This window comes from Cuculus canorus, chromosome 3, assembly GCF_017976375.1.
Source record: "Cuculus canorus isolate bCucCan1 chromosome 3, bCucCan1.pri, whole genome shotgun sequence".
NCBI classification, from domain to species: domain Eukaryota; kingdom Metazoa; phylum Chordata; class Aves; order Cuculiformes; family Cuculidae; genus Cuculus; species Cuculus canorus.
The window spans coordinates 34,954,575-34,982,344 of NC_071403.1; the positions used below are offsets into that span (position 1 = coordinate 34,954,575).

Here is a 27,770-nt window from a genome sequence, read left to right on the forward strand (position 1 = left end):
CAGACATCTGTGATGTGTTTTATATCTTTTATATGCAGCTTTAGTTGCAACAAACAAGAAGTGAAGATGCTTTCCTGGCCAAAAAAAAAAAAAAAAAAGAAAGAATCTTCCAAAAATTTTGCAAAACACTAAAAATTCCTAATATTGATGTAGTCCACGATGAAAGCTCTTTATTTGTCTTAATTGTGAAAACTGCAACTCAGATAGAAGCAAGTACACTTGTTACACTTCACTGGTAGGCTTTTCACCTAAATGTAGCAGAGACTAATTGGGTGCTTCATGTGTTTGACCACTTAAGGTTTCAAAATATTCAGTACTTCTTTGGAAGTGAATTTTGTAGTATTGCAGGCTCTTATCTTTTCATTTTAACCTTATATTGGATTTTCTTTTCTCTAATGTACATGATCCAGGAGTGATGCGGTTTCTGGATTAGGTAGGTTTCTAAATTCATGGGGAGAAAATATTAAAAAACAAACTTAAAAATCTTACATACCTTCTCAAGGTTCCCTCTGAATTGAGAATTGAAAGCTAAAATCAAGATATAAACTCTGCTTGCGTGATAATGTGGTGTGTAATCTCTAGCTTTTCAGTGTTGAGTTGCTTCCTTGATGACTTAAAGTCTGAACAGTTATGAAAAGCCTTCAAAAAAGATATGCATGAGGTACTAAACTGTAGACTTATTTGAAGTCTTATGGGCTTATTCAGGGAACAAAGACATTAAGGGACAAAGCCTGATTTAAAGTGGATGGACGATAAGAATTAGTGAAGTATGTTTTTAAGAATATTGTCTGGGCCTGGTTTCTTATGCAGAGATTAGTTAATTGGAATCACAGGACAGCAGTGTACTGCTAAGCACCAAACATATTTGACAATTTCAAACATATTCTTTGGCATGTATTTCATATGTGAAGCAATCAACCAGAAACTTTACTACTACTGAGCAGCAGTAGTAGCTCCAGTACTGAGTCCCCTTCTTTATTTCTGAAACAGAAGTGTTGGATTATTTGAATGTATGGGCAGCACCACATGCTGTCTTTAAATACTGGCAAGTGCTGTTGGACTAATTCAAGAACACACTTTTAGTGCAAAAAAAGAGAAAATTCTTAGAGTATCTATAATTAATATTTAGCCTACAACAGGAGGGTAGAAAAGTGGGGATGAAAAATTCAGACTCAACTGTCTTGAGTTTTATTTTTGCTTGAAAGAAATGTATTACAGGATTGCTACTTACAAATTGTGGTACTGTGTGCTGTATTATATCCCCACAAACATTTGTGTGGAGTGTTTATAATAGTAGTACCAGCTTGCTTGTTTAGGTCTACTTGACTGCTAATATAAGCAGATGTCATGTTACACTCTCCACTTAAGCATTTATTATTTTACCGAAGTATAGCCTAAACTACAGTCTTCCTTACCCAGCAGTACATAATAAGGGGAGAAAAAACAGTTCTGCAAAGTTCCTTTCTTGGTAGTTCTTTACAGTTTCCAAAACGTTATGTGGTTTTGCTGATGATGGATCAACCTAAAGGTGTTGTTGCTTTTTTTATTAATCCCAACATATTATCAAGTACTTAGGAAATTACTGGTTCCAAATGTAGACAACAAGATTCAGGTTCTGCTTTCATGAAGAAATGGTAGTATCACAAGCCTTTTAAACATAGGCTTACGTACTTTTAGTGCAGGTGATTAAAAAATGTGTGTTTAAAAATGAAGCTAGAAGTAATAGTTAAAGAGTTTGTAGGTTTTGATGTATATGATACTCTTAAGACAATGAATGGTAACATGGTAACATGCATGATCAAACTGTTATGTTTTCATAGTACACAAGCACTATTTTACGAGGCTAGCTTACTTTATACCTTTAACTTTTCATTGTGCCGTAACAGATTAATGTCTAATATTTGTGAGACATGAGTGTACATAGGTATGGCAGGTACGGTAAATGTGGTTTTGTCTATTGACTTATTACTGCTGTCTGATAAATTTGCCAAGTAGGTAAAAAATATTCCCCAGACAGTTGTGTTTTAAAGGAGTGAACTGTTCAGGGAAAATCAGTGCAAAGATTGTCTCCAGTTTCAGGGTGGTAAAGCTGTTCTGATTTTGTGGGTATACGCATGCTTGTGAAAGATAGGTTCTTAATGTCTGGATTTGGTGATAGTTGTTTTACAGTAGTCTGAATATTGTAGCTTCACAGAATGATAGAAGCTTAAAAAATACTGAACTAGTTTGTTGCTGCAGATAAAAAAAATGCATGAAACAAAGCTAAGTGGATTTTTAGGCTTGTAGTGATAGCGCGAGGGGGAATGGGTACAAACAGGAGAGGAGCAGATTTAGACTAGACATTAGGAAGAATTTCTTCACCATGAGAGTGGTGAGACACTGGCACAGGTTGCCCAGGGAAGTTGTGGATGCCCCATCCCTGAGGGTGTTCAAAGCCAGGTTGGATGGGGCCTTTGGCAGCCTGATTTTGTGGGATGTCCCTGCCCATGGCAGGGGTGTTGGAACTAGATGATCCTTAAGGTCCCTTTCAACACTAACTATTCTATGATTCTAGGCTTCAAGTCTGCTTGCTTTTTAATATTGTGAAAGTCTTAGATCTTCGTAACAGGTAATAATTTGTAAACCTACCTTTCTCCAAGGTGGTTATTCATTAATAAGAAAAGTGAAACTAAATTAAAACTGCAACATGGTATGCACTGTATTAGAGTTGTTTTCTTGGCTCCTGTTTCATAGCTTAAAAATAAAGCTGACAGATAGCAGAATGCTCCTGAAGTATATTATGCAGCTGTTGTGATGACTGGCCAGTCTGAGATTGTTTCCTTTGAATAATACCTTCAGTTAATTCAAGTATAGTGATGAACTGAAGTATTTATTCTCCTATTTAAAAAAATTAAAAAAAAAAAAAAACGAGACTGGTGCATTATATTAATTCATAAAATTTTAATGTTGCATTCAGTTGGACAATTGATCATAATATGAAACAATTTTTTATGACATTTCTCTGAAAACATACAATATTATCCTACTAGGTTTGAACCAATCTCTTCGACCTTCTCACTCCCTCATCCATTTCTGTAGCAAAATTGAAGTTGCATGACCTGCTAATGACAAATCAGATCAGTGCCAATTAAAATGGTTTGAGGGAGAGAGCATCAGGACAGGACAGTGTAAGTGGGATGTTGTTAGATATGAGCAAATAGGAAACCTGAGAATGAAGAATGAACGTAGTCAGAGGAATAGAGACCATTAGATTCTGAATTGGGCAGTTGGAGCCATACTTGATCATTCTCCATGAGATCAATGACAGCACTGCCAGAAGCCTGGTCAAGGTATCCTTTTGTGTACTCATCATAGGTGTACATGAGCGGGGTACCATTTTTATAGAGTCCAACCCAAACATTTGTTCCTTTTGCGTGTACGTGGTAGGCGAAATAGTACAGCCCAGGGATCCTGCAGGTGAAGATTCCTGTTCTGGGGTCATAATGTTGCTGCCTATTGTACAAAATTTTATCAAATTTTATGGGGACTGTTGCCGCAGGGTAAGCTTTTGAGAGGATGACACTGAAAGCAGACACTGGCATCCCTGTAAGAGCTTGGTTTACTCCTTTCATGAAAGACATTCCTGATGGATCCCGAGACTCTCCTGCTTTCACATAGCTTTCGGGCATTATGGCTTGTCCAGGGGGACCAGGAGGTCCTGGGGGGCCCGGCAAGCCAGGCTCTCCGCTGCTGCCCTTTGGCCCGGGAGGTCCAGGTGGTCCCATGGGTCCACTTAAGCCTTTGGTGGTGATCCCTGCGGGGCCTGGCAGTCCGGGAGCTCCCGGCTCACCTTTCGCACCAGGGGCTCCTGGCATCCCAGGGGGGCCAATGGGGCCTCTGATCCCAGGTATTCCTGAAGGTCCCCTGGGACCTGGCTCACCATTGATTCCCGGCACCCCCTTAACTCCTTGTGGACCCATGGGACCGGGCAAGCCAGGGAGCCCAGCATGGCCAGTGTCACCTTTCGGACCTGGGAAACCTGGGTGTCCCTTAGGACCAGCAAGACCCTGCTCTCCTGGGTATCCTGGTTTCCCCTCTAACCCTGGCAGACCTCGTTCCCCCTTGGCCCCTGGGAATCCTGGGGGTCCAGCAGGGCCCATTTCGCCTTTGGGCCCAGGGAAGCCATTCTCACCAGGCAAGCCTTTTACTCCTTGAGGACCCACATTTCCTGGTGGCCCAGTGGGACCTGGTTCTCCTGGCACGCCGGCTGGACCTTGGTCTCCTTTAGGTCCTGGAAGGCCAGGAAGACCTTCAGGCCCTCTATGTCCCTTCATCCCTGGTAATCCTGGCTTTCCGAATCCTGGAAGACCTGGGGATCCAGGCAAGCCAGCGGGTCCAGGTTGTCCCTTTGCTCCAGGGATGCCAGCTGCTCCTGGTGGTCCCATTGGCCCAGGTTTGCCAATGCCAGCTTCCCCAGGTTCTCCGGGGGGACCCTGGGGACCTGGAAGACCAACTGCTCCAGGCATGCCTGGGAAACCTCTGTCACCTTTCATACCTGGCTGACCTGGAAGACCATTTTCACCAGGCTTCCCAACCCCAGCAGGACCTGGGGGGCCCCGGGGACCCTGCGGACCTGGAAGACCCCTGCTGCCCGGGCGGCCTGGAATGCCGTATCCATTTTCTCCCTTTTGTCCATTTATACCATGGATACCTGGCTCTCCCTTCTCGCCAGGGAGGCCCCTTGGCCCTTGAGCTCCTGGAGGTCCTTGTGGTCCCGGCTTGCCAGGAACAGACAGTCCTACAGGGCCAGGAGTGCCAGGGGGTCCCTGTGGCCCTCTTGGTCCTGGGAGCCCAACAGGTCCAGCTTCTCCTTTCTCACCAGTTAGTCCTCTTTCTCCTGGCTTTCCTGGTAGACCTGGCATGCCTGGCTTTCCAACTGCAGAGAATCCAGGTGGTCCTGGGGGACCAGGAGGGCCTTGGGGACCAGGACTTCCAAACCCTGGTTTTCCTGCTGGACCTGGTTGTCCTCTTGGTCCAATAGGGCCTGGGGGACCAGGTGGTCCTTGTTCACCTCTTATTTGCACACCTGTGAGAGAGAAGTAACCAAGTCAAACAGGGCAGCTATAACAGATCTGTGGACTCGTAGCGTGGTGGTGGATTGTGTGAAGAGTTAACTCAACTTGGACCTCATAGGCATCAACTTTCTAATACTGTATTTAGTCACTGAGAACCTGACGTCCAGAGCAGAAGTGTCTTAGAGCTCTTATATGAATAAGTAACCAGTGCCAATGTGTTGGAGTTGCCTTGTGAGCTACAAGGCCTCTAGAAACCTCTTTTACATTGATACATTTAGGGTCATCAGAGAGTTTAAAAGATGCTGTGGAAGTATATCTGAAGTATTAAGGAAGAAAAATAATAGGTAACCGATTTAGCAAGGTATCGGACTTGCATCTTGATGAATGAAACTGGAAAAAAGCTTCCTGTGTAGGTGTAGCTGCTTTTCTGAAACTGCTTGGGATTACATTTAAGAAGTAAGGGTTTTGGCCTTTTCTCTCCCATTTCCAAAAGTGGACCATGGATCCACGTTTTTTTGGGTAAGCATTCAATGTTACATTTTCAAATACTGTCTTAAAGACTTTTGTTTGTCATAAACATTTCACGCAGTGACAGGATCACAACTGATAAGTCATCATACTGTGGTCAGAATTATGGCATTGTTTTGTTTTTTTTAATAATACTTCATTTTCTTATTTATCAAAACAGCAGATGGAGCCACTTAACCAAATGTCACAAATAGAGGAATAAATAAACAAGTTCGCTGTTAGTTTTCAGTGCACTTTAGGGAAGCTTGCAGCTTTGACGTTACAGACAAGATTAACATAGATATTGTGAGGCTGATTCAGTAGTTTGCAGCAACTGGTAGCATGATAGAACAAAATACCATACCTATGATGAAAGTTAATTTAAGTCATTTTAAAAATAAAAACTGAGACATATTCTGAAGACCGTGGAGATTTTTGTTTTTTATAATGGAAACCTGTTCTGTTTGGTAGTTACTTAGAAAAGACTGGTAACTGATCAAATACTGGATCAGCTAAAATTTGCACTTCAGTCTCTTAGAAAAGGAGCAATGTACGTATGTATATATATGTATGAAAGTTTATGCAAAGACTATTTTACTGTCTCAGATAAAATTGCTTTTTCTAGTCTGTGGCTGGTCTTGATGGACCAAAAATGAGACAGAGGTAGAAAACTATTCTTGTACATATTGTATTTTTAAAAATACTAGAGATGTGTGTATGACATATGTTTGATTTTGGTTTGATATTAGATCTGTGAGGTTGCCTTCTTCCTATGTTGCCATGGAAATTTTTCTTATCTGCAAAGTCTGAAGAGTCTACTTTGTTTTTTGCTGATGCATAAATTCAGCACAAACACATATCACCTTATTTTGCACACCTTCCTATCTCATCTTCCTTAAGGCAATGAAAAGGAAGATAGTTGCTAAAATCCTACACACAGAAAGAAAGCAATGTCTGTATCTTGCTGACAAACTGAAAATGCAAACACACATCCTTCTCGGCTGCAGAGGAAATTGCAGAATCTGTGAGTACCATTGAAAAGTTTGGTGCAGTCTCTGGTATCTTACTGATACTGTTGAATTTCTTACTGCTGAGCTCCCAGATTTAGTAGGGTGCAATTGCAAGTTGGTTTCTCGTTATATAGGAGACATGGCAAAAATGTGGCAAATTTTAAGAACTACGTTGTATGAAAAAAAGAATTTGCATAAGGCTTAAGCCTGTCAGAATTAACACTTACCCTGCAATGAGTAAATGTTCTTTGCGCATTACACATTTTCTCTTCACCACAGATAAGGTAGCTGCCATCAGAGAAAACTGCTTACTCAACTGGAGGACTCGGAATACTTATTCCATAGGTTCTATCTATGGCTAGAACTTGGAAAACTATCTATTCACGTCAGAGAGCAAAGGAGGTCAGATCACAGCCTAACTACAAATATCTATATAGATTCCTGATGCTGCTTCTACTGTAAAACATTAGCAGAAAAATACAAATAGTTGTTTTTATCAGCTGCATTGAATCCAAACCCAAGCATTTATGTGGGTACTCTCACAGAAGACAACGGGACCCCAGCCAGATCTGCTTTTCCATAACCAGAACTCAAAGAATTATGTCTAAGCCTAACAAATGTTTTTTATTTTTTCTTTAGCAGTCAGTCAGTTTAATTACTGCAGGGGGGGACAACATTCATTTTATTCATTTGTGTTTAAGTAACATGCAGTTATTGCACTAGTTCTCTTTTTTTGTTGGCAAATTTCATCAGACTTCAGCTTCAGATTACTTCTCTTTTTTACTTTTCACCTTGGTTTAGATGCAACTTTATATCAGTGCTACATTCACAAAGTGGTGGGTGCTACGTTTTTGGATGAGATGCTAAAGGCTGTATCAGTATTCATATTGTTATGAAGATTTTCTTTAAGGAACTATATTGTTTCAAAGTCATGCCACTTTTAGATGAAGGTGTGTGGTAATAGTGCTGTCTAGACACAATGGTAAGTCCTCTAAGGAGAGGACAACTGAACACATAAATGAAGAAGGATTTTTACCAGGAAAATTGAGGAAGTGATTGAGTACTCTTCTTTTATATATCTTGGCACGTATCTTGGTGCAAAATTGATTTATATTCTGTGAGTGCAATCAAATTTGATATATGTATTGAATTAAGTATGAAGACTTTAGCATAACCTGCAGTGACTTAGTTAAGCATTACTGAACAGTCAGACTTAATTCAGTGATTATTCTTAACTAAGACTTTTCAGAGATTTCAAGCCAGAGAGCTTCTGGTTTAAAAATTATGGCCTAGTATATTTTTAAAAAGGTAATGCTAAACACATACAGAAAAAGAAAGTATATTCTGACTGCAGAGCTGTCAAAACCAAGATTTTTTTAAACTGTTAAAAGAATTTCATTAGATTAAATGAAGCTTTGATATGGTTTAATTGCCAACAGAAATAGTATGATCTGTATACATGTTGTCCTGAGTCACCAGTTTGGGCCTAGACAGAAATTTTAGTTCCAGGGTGTCTTTTTCATCAAAACTGTACAAATGCTACTTGAGCTAATGGCATATGAAAGAACTCACTAGACAATACAGTTAGATTACTTTGATATTTTAGTCTCCTGTGTTAATCTTCCATGATCACCTCAGACTAGAAATTATGATCTCTAACAGTCTGTCCTCCTTAAACTCTTCTAAGAGTCCTGTAGAGGTTATTTGTTTTCCAGACAGGAGAAAAGCAGTGGTTTTCTAATCCTCCATTTTGATGCTTGTTCACCAAATTAAGATTTGTCAGGCAATTTTGAATGACCAGACTCCCACATATATAAAACTAGGCTGTTCCTGCTTTTGAGGTCTAGTATATAGTCTTTATTACCTTTCTTAAATTGGCAGCATTTTACACTTCTCAGATGTTCATATAAACATTCTCATTCTAAATATAAAGTGCACATTAGATTCTATATTAGTAGATAAAGTCAAAATTTTAGTTCAGAGCAATTAATTTTCCTCTTTCATGCCATTTTCCTTCTTTAATTTGCTGTTTGTTTCCCCTTTTCAAAATGTTTTTGACAGAGGGGGGGAGAAAAACAGTATGAGGAGAAGATAATTAAGTGAAGTATGGTGAAGGATAACCAAGTAAGTATTGTACTTCACTTAAAAATAATGTAAATATGTAAATAATTCTGAATAAAGCCATGGAAAACCACTATGAAATGTCAGTGAGGGGAAAGAGAGGAAATGCAGCTCTAACCTAATGGGAATTCCAGGTAGTAAGTCCTCAGAGTAGCTGTTTATGTACATGTACCTAAACTCAATCTGAGTGTGCTGGGAAGATGCCAGAAGGTCCTTGGGCAGAAGGCAAAGTATGAAATTGTGGCAGTATTTTGGTCCAGCCCAGAAGAACAGTTGTGAGGGTAGGTTTCCTAACCATGCTGCTTTCACTTGGTTATTATTGAAAAGCATTCTTGGAGCACAAGGACTTGAGCCGATTGAGATGATACCAAAGATACAGTTTTGGACTCTTATGTGTGCTGCTCATGAGCATCCAGTCAGTAGCATCAGACTAGAGCTGATGAAATGAAATGAAACCTAAATGAAGATAATGGGGATGCTGTGTCCTGATCAACAACTGTTCTGCTCTCCAGATCTACTTCTGTTGTGTTACTCCATTTTCTAATGCAGATATAGCCTAAAATGTCCTTTTTCTGGTGAAGAGAACCTTATTTGCAAATCCTATTTTCTGAGTCCTTCATTCAGTTTCTGCATTTCTACCCAAGTCTGATTATTACAGCTAAAAGTAGATGGGATACAGCAAAAGTGAAAGCTATTTTAAACAGCTTGTTGACGTCTGAAAGAAAATAATATTGTTCTCGGTGGGTAGAAAAGTATGTTTGTGAGGAAGATTCAGGTCTCTTAATTTTAGTGATGATAACTTTGAATACACTCCTGATCATCCTTGGGTGTACGATTCATGAAATAAAACCAGCATCTAGGAAGTCAGAAGTTTTGATTTTACGTTTTAAAAAATGCTTTGGCCTAAGTGTGGAAAAATGAAACAGAACTCATAGTTTCAAACACAAAGTAGAGCCACCCATTCGACTTACAAGGATGGAAAGGATAGCCAGAAATAAAATGTCACAATGTATAGCCTTGCAATTATATATTGCCTATACAATCTGCCTGTATAATAAAACTGATTTATAAAATAAGAACTTTTTACTAAAAAGCTAGAATTGTTATATTACTGTTAGTCCTTAAATTCACAGCTAAGGTCTGTTTTGAGTAGAGATAACGTGGTAGAATATGTGAAAGTTCTTTCTGAATAATATGACAGGTCTATTGTTAGAAACCCTGGTGCTGAACCAAGAAATGTGAGGATAATTAGCATGTTGTTCAGAATTATGTACACAATCATGCTGTATTATTCCTACTACTGAAGATCAGATCTATAGCTGTGATTTTGTTTCTGATCCATATGCCTCTAGTGATTATTGTGTAAAAAATTTGTCTGTGATAAGTGTGCATCTTTGTCAATAGGAGGCAACTGCCAGAGCCACAGCTAGTTCTTTCTGCAGTGCTGGCATTACTTTAATGAACTTAAACTGTTGGTGGAAGTTGAATACCAATAGTATAAAGAAAGCACTTTTGTTCATATATTGACTCACTAGGAAAAATTGTTAGTTTATTATAAAAAATAATAAACTTACCTTGACTCTTTACATTGAATGGTAGAAAATGTGGCCCCTTGATGCTGGATTGTTTCTGGTATCGATCAGAAAAATATCCATCGCTGCCATGGACAATGTTCAGACAAAACAGCAGCAGTAAGGATATTTGTAAATGCATGTTTCCAAGTCAGTTCTGTGTTAGAAAGGGGAGAAGAAGTTCGTTATAAAAAAGAGCTGTTCATTTGTGTTTCTTGTACATGAATAAATGAGTTTTCTTAAAGTAATGGTATTGTAAGTAACAATTTTGTGCTTACTTCCTCCTGCTTTCACTAGATGTGAAAAATCCTTTAAGAGAAAGGGAACCATTACCACTTTGAATGATAGAACTTAGAGAGAACAGATAGGTTAGAGGCAATAATCTCACTCTTAGGAAAAGAAACAATTTTAAATGGATGCCAGCCTATTTTAAACCACTGTCTTCAGAAACAGTCATTATTGCCCTATTTGCAGTAGGGCTCCAGAGGTCTGTTCAGGAGTTGCATAATATCAAAAGTCCTGAAATGAGGAGAAGTTTTCTGTGGAAATACATAGACATTCTACAACGACCTTGTTGCCTCTCTCAAATCCTATACCAAATGAAGCATGAAGTCCTGACTCCTTCAGCATCAGTGGCAAAAAATCTCCCATTGCCTTGTTTGAAACCATACTTTTATCTGTAGCCTTTAGATAGCCCCAGTGGCAGTAAGGATGCTGTCACTGGTGCTTAAACATCAACCCCCATTCCTCCCTAACCAGAAACCATGTATCCTGTAGAAGTTACCTTCAAAACCAAATAGAATGAAATGAAATCATAACATACCAAAATGTTGTGGAGCTCCAATGCTGAGTAATAGAGCAGTGAATCCTCCTCTATTGAGGAGGAGTTCTGCCACTGGTTAGTGGACAGAAGCTGATGATTTCAAGTGTCACCCTTGAGTATTTATATGATTTGCCCCCGAGCTGGGTGACTGCTGGGCATAAACTCCTCCCAGAAATCACTAAGCAGTAATTATCTGTGTCTATATGTGTATTTTTTAGGGGTGGGGGAAGCTATTTTGGGCAGTCATCCGAGATCCTGTTAAGTGTTTTTGTTTTTTATTTCTTCTTCCCTTGGATTTCTTATTGTTGATGAAATTACATTGCTCATAATTAGTATTTTCTAAAATTTTACAGCCCCTCTGTTATTAGAACTGAGAAAGGTAACATTGGAAAAAATTATTAACTTCTAAGTAAGGTTGGTAATTCTAATTGCTTCGTTTGGATTCTGTAAATGATTTAAGGAAAGAACTATAAATTTTTAACTCTGAGCTGTTACTTTCAGGAATAGCCCCTCTAAAGTCTACAAAGACTACTTATGTGAGTAATTGTTCATTGGGATATGAGTGGAGAACTTATAGTCAATTGAGATGTTAATAAGGGAGTTGTGTGACAACCTGAAGATTACTTTTAGTCACATTGTTTTATGAGATTGTTACCTTCACGTTATACTTCCAGATTCTTCTTCTGATGCTGGAGGTACAGTACTACGTCTATAATGTATTCTGCAAGTAATATTTCTGTATTATGACTTCTTGAAATGCAGGCTTACCTTACACAGTGAGAATTTCCTTGTGTCTAGTTGTAACAGATGTATTGAAATACATAGTGCTTAAATTGCAAGTGCTATGCAGGCATATGTTTGGGGCTGGTGGAGCTTTTCAGCATTCAGCTATTAACGTTTTTACAATTATTGCTGTACTTTTTCTACGTGCATGTTTTTGCTATTAAATGGTTTCAGTTTAGTAAATTTGAAGTACTAATAGTTTACTTTTCTTGGATCAAACTTGATTGCAGCTGATCTCTTTTTTTTCTTCAGGTTATAAAGTGGTTGTAGCCTTTAAGAAGGTTTATTAAAGTAATCTTGCTTTTATTAAAGTAATCTTGCTTAATATATGGTATCCATACATTGTGACTTTTTTTTTAATAAATAATGGATTTTTACAGTGTTTCAGCATCACTTTGATTAGTGTTCAGTACTAAATAGGCAGTAATTGTCAGTCTTTGAATTTTTTGTGACTTTGAAACATCATTTAAGATTGAAGGGCAAAATAAGAGAAAAACAAAACTTTCTCATTTAGGATGAAACTGTAGAAGTAAATATATAGTGCACTCTGCTTTTATCAAACGTTCTCAGCAAAAATGCCTACATGTAAATTATCTCTGTATTAAAACTCTTTTGCCAGTTGCAAAACTACAAGACTGGTATTCAGTCTTGTAGGGGTTAGATTTTTGGGGTGTATCTGGAATTGTTTCCCTTGCACCAAAAATTAGTGGAAACACTAAGATAAATGATCTCCGTGTTTTGACTAAAGGAAGCTGAGCATCTATTAGAAGTTACTGTATGCTGAAAACTAAATATGTGATCACTTCAAATTCATTTATGGCATTTGTGGAAGCTGTCTGGGAGCTTTTTGGTGAGGTACAGGCAATATCTCTGCAGAAGAACATATATGAACCCAGATTTTAATACCAATTGTAGAAATGCTGTAATCAAACAAGGGTACTAGCATATTATATCACAGGAATGCTAATAAATAACCAGTGTTACTGTGAGTTCTCATGCATGGTAGGTACAGAAGGGACAGCTGTTACCGTTCCAACCAAAAGACTGAGCTGGTGGCCCTGAACTGTGTGGCTATCTTGTGGAATGACAGGTTAACATGGACTGAATTTTACCTGCTTTGTGTCTTTGTTTAATTCCACACTCCTCAAGCAACAACTTTTTTTGGCTTTTATGTATTATGGCAAATATCCTAGAACACAAGTTACTGTACTGAAAGAGACCAGTGGACCGTCAAGTCTATTCTGCTTACAATTGTGCTAATACCTTTGCTGTATTAATGTTGTGATTTAAAGGCTGCTGCAATCATGTATTTAATGTATCGTTGAACAGTTCTTTTCTTCTATTCTTCTTCCTAGCGATCCCCTAAACAACACTGTTCCATTTTTGTAAATAAACCCTTTTTGCAGCAGTGGTCTTCAGACTGAAGCCTGCTTTCTCTGTTAATCTTGCACATCCAATCTGGTCAGTGGTTTTCAGAGAATGTTTGCATGTCTGAGATGACATTTCTACTCCCCCTGTGTGAACTCAGTTCTTTTTAATCTTTAGAAGAAGGAAGCTTTGTCCTCAACTTGTTTGTGCTACTTCTCAAGGTGCTTCATTTAAAAATTATTCTCTATAAATTCAAATGAGAATCTAGTCATCCACTTGTGACATAGCAAATACATGGGCATAGATTTTATTCCTTGTTGAAGAAATACAACTCCAGATCCTTTTTTTTGCTTCATATAAATCCGAAAATAGCATTTGATTTTAAAACTTTTAAATATAGAGCCCTTAGTGGGAAGTGTGGTTGTTGCTAATTTGACAATATTTGGTTAAGCAAGTTAAGGACAGCAGGCAATAGTTTTATGCACACAGTTTTGTGCTAATTTCTAGCCTAATTCATAAATACCTCCAAAGCAGGCACACTTACGTTACAAAAGCATCAATAATGTACACTGATATTTGCCCAGCAGCCTCACTTCCTGCCTTGGCTCCTTCTGGGCAGGAAGGTGAATAATCTCTCTATGTCTGCATAAATAAAGATGATTGTGGGGTCAAAAGGTGTATACAGGCAAACCCCTTGTCCTTGTGTTTAAACGAAGCTCCACCTATTTTGCTATCTTATACTGCTTCTTTGGTTTGAGGTTTTGGGTTTTTTGATGGGTATGGGAAATTGAGGGAGAATTGGAATTCACTGCTTTTGTATGTTATTTCTGTTGCTGTGGATATTTCCTGTTGGCAGAGCACTGACACACATTTAGCTCTAAGCATGCATATGAAAGGTAGGCTTCGGTATATATTTGCACATCCTAAAATACATGCAGTAGACATAGTTTTGTATACCGTTTTACAGTAACAGCAGATTTTGAACAGGAAGGGTTATTTGCATACCTGTTTTCGAAGTATAAACATTTATGTACTTTCGTTTTATAGTTATACATTTAGAAAGTTGTTCTAGCTTACAAAGGAAGGTATCTTCACTCCGTCCTGCTCCCTCTGTCCCACTGCTGTAATAATCAGAATAATGTTAGATCCTTTGTACCACTCCAGAACTTGCTTTTTGTTAATGTATTGGCTGCTTCTTCCCATGTAAAGGTAGCTGATAAGCTTAAGTCCTAAGCTTAACTGCAGTAAGAAGATGCAAAATAGAGTTTCTCTGGGCCATATAAAGTAGGTACTGGAATCACAGTGTTTTCAATGCCATTTGCAGCAGTCTCTAGTGTTCGATTATATTTGCTGACTTCATGTTGTTTGTTAGAATCATAGAATAGTTTGGGTTGGAAAGGACCTTAAGGATCATCCAGTTCCAACCCCCCTGCCATGGGCAGGGACACCTCCCAGTAGATCAGGCTGCCCAACGCCACATCCAACCTGGCCTGAACACCTCCAGGGATGGGGCATCCACAACTTCCCTGGGCAACCAGAGCCAGTGCCTCATCACCCTCATCATGAAGAATTTGTTCCTAATGTCTAGTTTAAATCTCCCTCTCTCAAATTTATACCCATTTCCCCTCATCTTATCACTACAGGCCTTTGTAAATAGTCCCTCCACAGCTTTCTTGAAGGCCCTCTTCAGGCATTGGAAGGCTGTTATAAGATCTCCCCAAAGCCTTCTCTTCTCCAGTCAGAACAGCTCCAACTCTCTCAGCCTGTCCTTATAGCAGAGGTGCTCCAGACCTTTGATCATCTTCTGGCCCTCCTCTGGACCCATTCCAACAGTTCCATATCTTTCTTATACTGAGGATTCTAGAACTGGACACAGTATTCCAGGTGGGGTCTCTCAGGAGCAGAGTACAGGGGCAGAATCACCTCCCTCAACCTGCTGGCAACGCTTCTTTTGATGCAGCCCAAGATACAGTTGGCCTTCTGGGCTAGAAGCGCACATTGCCAGCCCATGTCGAGCTTCTCCTCAGTCAGCACTCCCAAGTCTGCAGGGCTGGTCTCAATCACATCATCCCCCCGCCCTGTACTGAAACCATGGATTGCCTTGACCCATGCATTTGGCCTTGTTGAACATCATGAGGTTCACACAGGCCCATTTCTCCTACTTGTCCAGGTCCCTCTGGATGACATCCCACCCCGTTGTTGAATGTTGTTGGAAAGCTTGCACTCATATATGCTTTAGTGTCTTACTTCCCCCAATGTCAGTGAAAACACATGCATAAGTAACATGGATCCATGATTTGGGAAGTGAGATCTGACTTTCACCACAATCCTGCAAGTTGGTCACCAAGTAACGTGAGAGAGTTCCACGATAAGGAACTGCTTACAAGGAAGAAGTATGGAATATCTTAATTAAGCATAAATTGTAATAAAACAAACAACCACTCCCAGTCATATAGGCCATCACCACTCTCAGCCCCCACGCCATTCCCACCCCCCTAAAAAAGGGAAGAAGAGAAGCAAAACTCAGAGGAAGACTGGGTTAGACCCTTGTGGTAGTTGGGAACTGACTAAATGTGTTCCCGGTGCTAAGGATTTTCAGTGTGAATATGCTTGAATTTATTTTTTTACTTAGAGTACGTGATCATGATTTTTGCACCATGTGAGCACAAACCATGTGCTTAATTTCAAAGAACTGTGAGTTCTTCTAAAGTAATAGCTTACTGCTTTAACCTGGAATTTGTCTTATTTTTAATGATAGGCTTTTAGTCTTAATCGTGAATTTTTTGTAGTTTATAATTACTTGTGTTAAAATACGGTACCCAAGGAAGGTGGGGGTGTTTACATCTTTTTGTGTCACGAGGTAATCTTGGCTATGAAGAAAGAAATAACAATGTGTTGATGGGAGATTTTTTCTCTGGTTTAAAAAGTCGTGAAGAATTTGAAGTTGCTTTTTATTGATGATGTAAAATCTCAACACAGTTATTTTGCTGTTTCTGGCTCGGTATTTATTACTAGTGCTTTCTGATGTTGTTAGTTCCAATTTTGTTATCTGCCTGAAGTAAACTTTGAAGACACTACCCTAGTCTGTGAAAAGCTTTTGGCTATTAAAGTGCTTATACCCAAAACTCATCATAGCTACCATTTTGCAAAGGACTATAATAGCTTGTAGCACCACCTCTGGTGAAGAAGTTTGGCAGTCTCCATTTTTAAGTTCTCGAAGAAAGGTGCTTGGCAATTTCTAAGAGCAGCTTGAAAGCCTGCCATGAAATTAAAGGAGTAACTAGGTTTCCTAGTCTGTGGTGCACTTCATGACAGTCTGGAAACTCCTAAATCATCTCAGCTCTATGGTTTAAAACCATCCTCTCTCCCTTTCTGTCACACAATGCTGAAGAGTGTTTGCACGCTCCTGTGATAGCAGCCAGGTAAGCAAGCTCTCAGTGGGAGGGCAGAGAAACAAAGCCTTCCACTGTATCTTAATGGGGAAAGCTAATACAGATATTTTTCATCTTCTTACTGCTGACAGAGAAATGCACCCAAAGAAATAGGGAGCAGGAAAATTTGTTTATTCAATAGCTGTAGGAAATCTGGGAGTGGGGGTGGTATACGGGGGATGTTGTTGCTTTGTTTTGTAGTTACTGCCATTTGTATTTGCTTGGAGGGTATTTTCTCTTCCAACACTACCCACTTCCACTGCATGCGACTAGAAAACATCTCGGTGAAGATATTCTTTACCTTGCTAATTGCAAGATAAATAAGATTTGAGTTTCAGAATGCATGTTTTCTTTATAATTCATAGACACTTGTTGAGGTAATCTGCAGGGCTGTGCAGCCCTATCCATATTCGTACTTTAAAATGCAATACAGAATTTTTTTTTCAAACAAACAAAAGAAACTCTGTTACCCCTACAGTCTTGTATTAGTCTTTTTATAGATTTAATGCCCTTACACTTGTAATTGTGGTTAAATAAATGTCCTGCTTTCAAGTAGTAATGGAAAGATGGTCTGTATTTTTTCTGGCACTGCAAAAGTGACTGACTGCTGGCCAGTTTGTTCTGTTCAGCTCAGGTAACTGTTGTTCACAAGCGCTCTATTTAGTATAGCAGTATATTTAAATAGATGACACCCAGTTAAATATTTATAGTTGTATTCTGACTAAATTACCTTGCAGTGGCACTGAATAACCGTGCTGAAACCTCAGTAAAAAATGTGTTCTATATGGGTTCTAGAGAAAACGGAGACTGACATGAATTTTTGATTACACATTCCTCAGCCAAATAGTATTATTTATGAATGCTTTTTAAGAAAACTACATTGTTTGTGGCCCCATTTTGTTATGCTTATATAAAGATAAGATATATCTTACATGTAGTCTATAGAATTTATGATACTGGAGTAAAACATACCAAGTACTGGTGTTAGAAAGATATTTTTCAGTACCTTGCCTATGCTGCTCGCCTGACCTTATTCCCCCCTTGTTTTTATGTCTTCTTGCCCTGCCTCTGAAAGTAAAAATTATAAATATTGATCAAATGAATGCATTAATTTGAAACTCATATCAGTTGTGTGGCTTTAAATGAAAACTGAGGAGTTTTCAAAATACTGAAAACACAAAGCTGTTTTTATATAGTCATCCTTTCTGCCACAAATGCATTTCTGATTAAGTAGTGTAAATGTTTATATGTTTAAAGTTTGGATTTTCACTAGATTTCTTTAAAAATTTAAACATGCAGGTGATGTCAGGACTTGTCTTTCTGATGGAGAAGAAAAGCAGAACTATCCAGTTACTTTGTGCACAGTTTAGGAAAAAAAAATTAAAGGGCTTGACCACTGAATAGTTTAAGCAGGGATGAAAATTTGAGGAGAGGATTACACAAAACTGTTTCTGGAGCTGCTTAAACATAACCAGATAAAAAGGTTTCCAGTTTCTTTTACCTGCAGGTGCTTATTTTTAGCCTTCTACCTGATGACACAACTGAGAGCACAGTCAACAATATTATGGCTTATGAAGGTTTTATTTAAGCTTTATTAGTAATAACTTGATTTGGACTGAAATGCAATTTTTACTGGGAGTGATGGAAGGAGGGAGGCTTGTTTTCATAGAATCATAGAATAGTTAGGGTTGAAAGGGACCTTAAGGATCATCTAGCTCCAACCTCCCTGCCATAGGCAGGGACATCCCACTAAATCGGGCTGCCCAAGACCCTGTCCAACCTGGCCTTGAACACCTCCAGGGATGGGCATCCACAGCTTCCCTGGGCAACCTGTGCCAGTGCCTCACCACTCTCATAGTGAAGAAATTCTTCCTTATGTCCAGTCTAAGTCTGCCCCTCTCCAGTTTATACCCGTTTCCCCTCATCCTATCACCACAAGCCTTTATGAACAGTCCCTCTCCAGCTTTCCTGTAGCCCCTTCAGGTACTGGAAGATTGGTGTAAGGTCTTCTCTGAGCCTTCTCCAGCCTGAACAACCCCAACACTCGCAGCCTGTCAAAGCCCAGATCCCAGATTCCATGGGTCCAGATCCTTTAGGATGTGTTACATGATCTTAAACACCTGAAATATATAATTGGTCTTTAAAGATAACTGCAAGTGTGCTTTCTTTTTTAGTAAGTTTCTGAGGTTCTGGTTTAAAAACCTGATATGTAACAACAGAAAAAGCATTCACATAAAAATGCTAAATAGTCACAATTGATTTTTTGGAGGATTTGGGGGGAGGAGGGATAGTGGTGGTCATATTTTTGTATTTTCCTTAATTCATGCTCTATTTTTCTCTGACTTTTATTAGAATACTTAATATCTTGTTCCACCTCCTCATCTGCTGAAGTCGAGGTTTTTTTCAGACCTCTTTTTGGCCACAGTGAATAAAATAGAAGCCGTGGTATAAGAAGGATGGGAACCACCCCTACTTTTCCAAAGGTGAAAAAGTTCAAGCAGCTTCCTCAGGTATCCCGTAATTAAAAGAGTCTTCCAAATAGTTGCTGCAAAATAGGTGTAACAGCCACTTTTTCAAGCGTACCCATTGGAACAGGTAGTCAGCCTGCTGAATAGTTTCATTCATAGACCTTACTACCTGCTGTGGTTTGGACAATTGGCACAGAGTTGTTTTTAAACTTCCGTGTTTAGAAACAGGTGCCAAAGGTTTGTTAGGGGAGGGGGAGGAAATCTAGACTTTTACTGCCAGAACAAATAAAAATTGCCTGAGTTCATTTTAAAAATAAGTGATTTTTTAATTTTTTTTTTAGGTCTGATGTTTCGAATATTGCTAATTACTTTTCATTTATTTGAATTGCAGCTTAGGAAAGTTCTGTTGGTGGGTGCATATAAACTTTCTATACTCTCCAACTTATGCAAGATATGCTTGATTCCATGGAGCCTAATTGTTCCTGATAATTATTAATAGAACTGGTTTTAGTTTCGCTAATCTGACACTGCATTTTTACAAGCATTACATTGTCATAAAGGGAAGTCATAATTACCTGCTAGGTAAGCAAGGATCTCCACAGAGTTTGTGGATAAGAGCCTGGTGTATTTCTGCTGTATACAGAAGTAAAAATAAAAAGGAAAAGAAAAAAGTAAGAAGTAGAAGGAGTAAAAGTAGAAATTAAGTGCTTTGAGATTTTGACTGCATAACTCTTGGATTTAGGTATGCAGGTTCCCCTGAAGCCATTAAGGCTTTCTGGTCATTCACAGTAAACTGGCTGAACCTTTGTAATTGTCACAACTTAAGAATGTATTTAAGCCTTAACAAATTTACTGAAAATCAGAGAAGCTGTGAGGCCGGAAGCAATCCACAAATGCCAGGCCCCTATGTGATTCCTTAACAAATAGAGTGTTTTCTTCTGTGTGATCTGTAACCAGTAACCACTTTCTGTTCTTGAAACGGTTTCTTTGGCACTAGCTTAGCTAGGAATGTAGATAAAAGTAAAGTTTCTGGGTCTCCTGTTGTTAACCAGCTCATGGTCCGCCCATGAGCAAGGAGGAGGCTGCTCTGCAGTCAGCAGCTGCGACCAGTGTGCTACAGCATAAGACTGATACCAGATTTCAAGGAAGATTTTCCTGATGTGCTGGTATTGCTATAGGTCTGGAGTGGAAGAAGTCTTTTCACCAATCTGCAATAACCAGCGTAAAGAGTTAGGACTTTGAAATCAGGTTGAGAAAGAGCGTCATATAGTATAGGAAATGGGATATGGATGAAAGGAGTCATTTATCTGTTCTGTGTAGTCCAGATTGTGATGTGGAGTCTGAATTTTATGGTTATCTCAGGCAACCTCTTTCTTGAGAAATTATTGTACAACCTATGGATTTCCGTAATAACGAAAGACAAAAGAAGATGAGGGAGTACACTGCAGCTTCTGGTGCTCAGCTTTTACGTAACCATCACTGCATTTGTTTTCTGACCAAACTTTCATAAAATGAGGAAAACCTCTGGGCATTTCACCATGTGAGATGGATGTAAGCCTATTTAATACACAAATTAAAGAGAAATAAATGGTATTTGGGTATGGCTGAGTTGGAAATAAAACTGCCTTAAATGTAGGTTCCTTAACCTGCGCCTGAACCCAGTCATTCTGGGTGTACGCAGGCTGTTAGACCTTAGTGCTGAAAAGCTGAAGCAGTTTTATTCTACTTAGCAGTCTGGCTGCAACCTTTCTGGAGCTGCTACAAAACCAGAGGAAAAGGCATGGTAAATGAATTGCGGTTAACTTGCGCTGTACTCCACATTGTAGGAATGAGCAATCTCCATCTATAACTAGTTTGAGATGATGTGCTCTGCGTTTGCATCTTAGGCAAATACACTTACGGGTGTATTAATTTTGCTATATATTATACTGTTTTGACTGAGGTTTGAAACTAACTGCAGTTTGGGCATGAAACTGCTATGGTTGCATTTCATTTTATTCTTCTTACTGGATGGATTTAGTAGATCTTTACAGTGCTTGAAAGTCACCTTTAGAAAATCTTTGGCAAGGGAAGTCTGTTTTCCAAATTGCATTGGTCTAGGTTTCTGATTAGAGCTTTAAAATGGTATTTTTAAAATGTATTTTGCCTGGCTGGGTAATGTATATTATTATTGCAGCTATAGCACTGAAATATAAGGGAGTGAGAGTTGATCAAGATCCAAGGAGTTCTTCATGGATTCACCTCAGACAGAAATTCAGAGGTGTAACTTAAGTGTCTCTTTTCCCTAACACATGTTCCAGACTGTTCAAATGATGCAAAGATTTGGCCACTCACAAACTGTAGAGTCCAGTTTGAGAACTAGTATCACTGTTTGTCTTCAGATGAAAAAAATATCATATGATGATTTGGAGGGTTTTTTAACACATAAAAAGTAAGGTAGGATATATGTAAAATCTGAAGATTCTGAGACAGCTTGCTATGTTACTCTGTGAGCTGGCAATGTGCACTTGCAGCCCAGAAAGGCAACCATATCATAGGCTGCATCAAAAAAGTATAACCAGCAGGTCAAGGGAGGTAATCCTCCCCACTCTACTCTGTTTTTGTGAGACCCCCATCCGGAATACTGCATTCAGTTCCCGAGTCCAGCATGGGAAGGATGTGGATCTGTTGGAGTGAGTCCAGAGCAGGACCACAAAGATGATCAGAGGACTGGAACACCTCCCATGTGAGGACAGGCTGAGAGAGTTGGGCTTGTTCAGCCTTGGAGAAGAGAAAGCTCCAGAGAGACCTTATAGCAGCCTTCCAGTACTTAAAAGGGGGCCTACAGGAAATCTGGAGAGGGTCTCTTTATCAGGGACTGCAGTGATTAGAACAAGGGGGAATGGTTTTAAGCTGAAAGAGGAGAGATTTGCATTAGATATTGGGAAGAAATTTTTTACTGTGAGGGTGGTGAGATGCTGGAACAAGCTGCCCAAAGAAGTTGTGGATACTGCATTCCTGGAGGTCTTCAAGGCCAGGTTAGATGAGGCTTTGAACAACCTGAACTAGTGGAAGGTGTCCCTGCCCATGGCAAGGGGGATGGAACTAGAGGATTTTAGGGTCCCTTCCAACCCAAACCATTCTGTGATTCTTTGAATTTTTTAACCAAAGAAAGTATGGGACTTGTGAAGCTATGGCTAAAATGAATGCTATTACTTTATATGGTATCTATGTTTTGCTTGACACATTTTATTCATGCTAGTTTTTTCACATCATTTCTTATTAAACCTGGTAGTGTCAATTCAATGTTGTCTCATTGCCATTGCATGATTTATCCAATTAGTATCTGGTCATCTAATTCTGCACTAGAAACGAGGCAAAAATTCTGTTATTCTATTTGCAATCTCATTCTGCATACTACCTATTTTGTTTTAAAGATACTTCACATTTTTTGTGTAAGGGAGAAAAAGACCAGTATTAGATTTATATGTAGTACAATCAAAACCGATCCTTGTATACAGAAGATCCACCAGCAAATTCAGTAGAAGTTAAAGGAATGAGATTTGAAATTTGATTTTTGGATTTAAATCCCTTCATTTACTAGCTTGAAATACTTTTAACTAAAGCTGAAGAAAAAAGAGAATGTTTAAAGACACTCAGAACCTAAACATAACGTTGTTTGTTCATTGAAATATTAGGTCACCAAGAATGCATGTTAGGTCACTCAGAGAGAGCTTATTGTTTCAGAAAATAGACTTTCTGTGTACCTATAGTGGGATGTATTTGCTTACCTATGTAAAAGTAAGTAAAAGTAAAATTAACATTAATGGCATGTTTTTTTCTCCTGGTCCTTTTTATACCTGTCTAAATCCAGACCTTTTCTGGTGTGTCCTGTGTACATAAATTGTGGTGGTTTTCAGAGCTGGATTCCACCATGGGCTGGCTGACAACGCAGGATGTTTACATGACCTGCGTTGAATTTCTGGCAGATTTCTCTCTCTGAGGCTTTTGTGTAGTAATGCATCCCTGAGACATTCATGTCATTTAGAACAGGTTTTTTGTTTGTGCACCAATAGTTTGCAGATCCTTTAAGGGAAAACATATTTAGGCTAGTCATGCAGGGAGTGTCAACACTGCTGGAAAACTGAAAGCTGGCAGGAGCATGTGTAGAATTCCTTTGAAATGTGAAATAATCTCTGCACTACCTTGAAAAACTACTTGATAGTAAAGAATAGTTTTAATACTTTTACAGTTTCTGGGAATCAAAAATACTAAATAAAAAAAATACTTCTGCCTTGATAAAGGAACATCTGTTTTAGAAACTTAATGGGGGTAATAGGCATGATTTTGTCATATTCTTTCTAGAACTATGTTGGAATATTTAAACTTCTACTGGATCATCTTTTAGAAGCAGAGAGAAAGACACTACTGCAAACATTCATATTAAAAAAAAAAAGTCTGTAGTTTCTAGACAATTTGACTAGAAGCTCTTACAGTGATATTTGCTAGGAATCTGCCAGTTACGTCTCAATGGCTTTATGGGAACTCAGGATCCTGATCTTTTGAGAACAGAAAGTCAAAACCCAATCATAGAGGTAAAGGATTAGAGTATCTATTTCAGTTGAGATCTGACTGCTGCAACTTCAAGAGCAGAGAGCAAGTTAACATTTAATTATTTTTAAACTGTCCTCTCCTGAAAGACAATGCAGGCTGCAGTACCAGCTGGCTGTTCTGATGGAAAAGTGCTTTGGGATGTTTTTGGTCAATGCCCTGGGAGAAGCCTCTCACCCAAGTTGTTAAAATGCTGTCCTTGGGAGACCTTCATTCCTCGGTTCCCTGTAGGACCAGTATAACACCTTAGATGGCATAGATGCACATGCTTTTTTGTGTCTGATAGTTGTAAGCAGTTATTTTGAATACTTACATGATACAAGGTAAAGCAAAGTGACAGTGAAGAAGACTACGTTTTGTGTTTGGAGTTATTTTGTGGCCTGCATCTAAAATGTCTATTGAAAAAAAGCCCAGGTTTTGTCCTCAGTTATACTTAAGTTCAGGAAAGGACTGTAGGCCTGTCCAAGTCTCAACAATTTATCACCAAAGACTGAAGGCATTAATTACTTTTAAGATGACTGCACAGTGGCCTGTGAAGTAAATTATTCCATTTTTTTGTCAGTGTGGTCTACACTAGTTTATGCAAACATGGATCGGGCCTCTAATATTTTTTTTAAAGGGTATGCATGGCCCAAATCTGTATTTAACAGAAAATGAATTTATAATCAGAGTCTAAGAACCTAGTTCTGAGTTTCTGCAATCAAGCTTATAGTCCAGTAAAACTTTACCAGCTTCCTATTGCCATACAGCACAGCACTCTCCTCTACTTTTGCAGATATGCCATGTGCCATGATTTGGGAAGGCATATAAGAAACATCTCAAGTTTCTGTTCTTGTGCTTGGAGGAGAAAGCAAATGTGGTTATATTCTGCTACTGCCTCTTCCAAAAGAAACAGTCTTTCTTTTGGGGAGTGGTCCATTAAGTGATTGAGTACATGTGGAGTCCCAGGGTGAACATACAGATAGACTCTTTGGAGCATTTCGCTGCCAAACTCTTAATAAGTCTTTGTTGTGCAAATGCAATCTAAAATTTGTAATAATTGTATAGAATTTCATGGCAGTGGCAGAGTGCATATTTTGCACATTATACTAGTAGGTAACAAATTCCAAACCTATGAATGAAGGACTTGAAGCTGCTTTGCAACATGAGTATACAGAACTAGAGTAGAGAATTTTTTCCCTAATATTTTTATTAAGGAGTGGACAGTTTTAAACAAATCTTTCTGAAAAAGCAAAAGCCTGAAGTATAAAAAAACTTGCAGTTGGAATGGTGATAATTTGGCAAAGTTTTAATTGTCTGAGAACCTGATCTTGAGGAAACCTTACACTTCGCACTAGAGATGAAGCAAACCAGTTATATCATCAGGTAATTATTTTAATAGCTAAACTCTTTTCTCTTCAGCTTTTACAATTCAGGATGCTAGGGTTTGTGTTTTGAGGAAAACTACTTTCACAATCTTTCCTTTTTTATTATTACTGTTAAAGGCATGATATTTAATATTATTAAAAGCTGTTTAATCTACAAAATCTGGTGTTGAAAGTGCTGTACTACAAATTAAAATGAAACCTTCCTGAATAAAAAAAGCCAAGTATACAAGTGGCCTTTATAATTCTATAGTTGTATAATTTAAAGCATGATCAATTGTGGTCTCTGCATTCCTACTCCTCACTGAAAGTTGCCATTCTCTGAGAACCTCTGCCAAAGAGTTCCTGAGAGAAAGAAACTAGGTCTTTGGAAGAGTTTAAATTCACAACTACACCAGCTTCAGGCTTGCCATTTTTTCCCACTGGGATTTCTTTTCTTCTTTATTCTATTTACAAAGTCTGCATCTGGAGAAGCTTTTAAAGATGAGTATTGCAATGTTCCTGGCTCTTTTTAAAGAACAGTGTTTTTTACTTTTGAAGTATAAAAAACCCAACAAAGTTGGTAAGACCTGTTCCTTTTTTTTTTTTTAATTTTGTTTTCCAAAGGTCTGGCATTTGTTTTCTTTAGTCTAGTAGAGAATGTTTGCTCTGAATTTTAGTTTTTGTGCTTTAGTATGAGGACTTAGAAATTCTTTCTGTATTCTCTGTTTTAGAGGCGGTAGGAATATTAATCCATCACACTGATGGATCCATATTAGTGCATCCAATGGAGGGTGTGGAATGTAAGATGTCTTTGAAAACTGGTTGGTCATTATAGCATGTAAGTACAAAGAGAGGATTAGAGTTTTAAAGCTAGAGTTTTAACGTATGTATAAGTGATCACTCTTCGGCTCCATCTGTCAAACTAATCAGAATATAACAATTAGCCCTTTTTTCCAGTTTCTTTTTTCTTTTATTTTTGTTTCAGTTTGGGGTTTTTTGTTTGCTTTTTCCTGCCCTTCGTTTCGTCCTGGATATTGCAGTTAGGCAAGCATTAAGGATTTTCATGGTTATACAGATTTCTAGCTCTTCTTCCTGCCCTTATGCCAGAAATCTTAAATGCATACACATGGCTACTGCTGTTTCAATGATAGTAGGTAAAATGATAAGTAAAAGTACAGACGACAATATATCAATGTTTGGTTCTTCTCACTGTTATCTTTTACTTTACTTAGGCATAGTCCACAGATGCAATGCTGTCCAGAAAGATTTGACCTTGCTACCTGCATACAGTGCACCATAAAGTCATGGTGCTTAAGTGCAGTGAATACAGTGTTTTGGTAGAATTTTTATTTCATATATAAGCTAAAGTGCAGATTCTTTTCTGGAGGCCTCGAGCTTAATGTGTGCTACAGTTGTCTGGAATGCCTTAGCTGACAGGATCCATAACTGAGAGAATAAGGATGTTTTATACTTGCCCTTTCAATCAAGAGGGAGTCATTGTTGGGGCAGCGGGGGGGGTGGGAATTTGGCTGAATGGGAGTTGCTCCAAGGGCAGGAGTCGTGACTGCCCAGCAATAAATGATAGACTAAGGACTCAACAGAGGCAACTTACTTTGTTTTCAGGCTATCCTCTTTCCAACAGAACATCAGAATGTTGTTTTACTCTCTTCAGTGCAGCAGGATTTCTTCTCCTGAAGTCTCTCTGGGCTAGTGGAAGTGGATGTTAATGGAGAAGAGAGTTAGCCTTTAACTAGAAATGTAAATGCTGCAGACTTCATACATAAAGCATGTAAGCAATACATTTTAGAAATGAAAGTCTGTCTCTGCCTTTCAGTGATTTATTCTATGCATTTCTTTCTATGTTCCATCTTCAGCCTTGCTTTCTGCTTCTCCGTGTACTTGATGATTCCTTCTACTATTTGCTCTGTTCTAGCTATGTCATTCAGCGTGGCAGGGGTAAAGGAATTTGTTCATGTTTCTTATATCAGGTCTTGATGCTCACACATTATCAAGCAGGAGTTCCTTGGAGCGAAGCAGTGTGAGTAGGGTGAGAGTCCTTTTCTGAAAAAGGTGGCCCAGATCAAGAAGGAAATACATTTTTGAAATTGGCTAAAATTGAGGCTTTAGATAGCAAGAAACTGCTGCATTGTACACTGTATTCCTGCTACATATTATCTGACCATATTGACAAAGAAACACTGCTTTTAAACCCAATAGTTTACCTAACACATAGTTTAGGTTGTCTTTTAATCTAGTTAAACCTCCCTTCAGAAACATTGTATCCAAAACTCAATATTTAGCAATAGACAACCAAAGATATGGTCTAAAATGCATTGCTATAAAAATGTAACCTGAGACAAAAGCCAGCTACCCTGAAACTTCAGAAGGAAACAGCATCTACTTAAGGTGAAGGCTTTGGATTTTCTAGTTTTATTATACTTCCTGTTATGCTGTCTGATAACAGAGTTTTCAGCTTCTGTCATATTAAATAGCATCTTTCTCATTCAGCAGGACTTAAGGTCATTGAACCTGAGTACCAGCCTACACATACTGGATAATAATTGAGTTTCATGTTTCTCACTGTTCTGTACACACTCAAAAACCTGCTTCTTGACTCTTAGCTCTGAGAAGTTGCACAGCACCTTAGGCTTGTAATGAACGTTTCTTCTGTGATAACAGGCCAAGAATGCCATCTGCT

General features: G+C 38.7%; 2 protein-coding genes across 2 annotated transcripts in view; one reads left to right on the top strand and one right to left on the bottom strand.

Moving 5' to 3' along the window:
* The window catches only part of NT5DC1 (5'-nucleotidase domain containing 1), a 140,935-nt gene that overhangs the window by 14,016 nt on the left and 99,149 nt on the right, over nucleotides 1–27,770 (top strand). The gene's annotated exons all lie outside the window — the stretch shown is intronic.
* Nucleotides 3,068–26,772, bottom strand: COL10A1 (collagen type X alpha 1 chain). The gene is made up of 3 exons (XM_009562232.2): nucleotides 26,685–26,772; nucleotides 10,267–10,420; nucleotides 3,068–5,065 (listed from the first exon to the last, which is right to left on the bottom strand). Exons 2-3 carry the CDS (start codon nucleotides 10,403–10,405, stop codon nucleotides 3,183–3,185), a joined length of 2,022 nt encoding a protein of 673 aa, XP_009560527.1. The 5' UTR covers nucleotides 10,406–10,420; nucleotides 26,685–26,772; the 3' UTR covers nucleotides 3,068–3,182.

What these genes read in the sequence shown, in the direction of transcription:
- COL10A1 (XM_009562232.2), bottom strand. Translation starts at nt 10,405, where the DNA reads ATGCATTTACAAATATCCTTACTGCTGCTGTTTTGTCTGAACATTGTC. An exon ending in ATTCAATGTAAAGAGTCAAG is followed by an intron (nt 5,066 to 10,266) that starts GTAAGTTTATTA and finishes TCTCTCTCACAG; the next exon opens with GTGTGCAAATAAGAGGTGAA.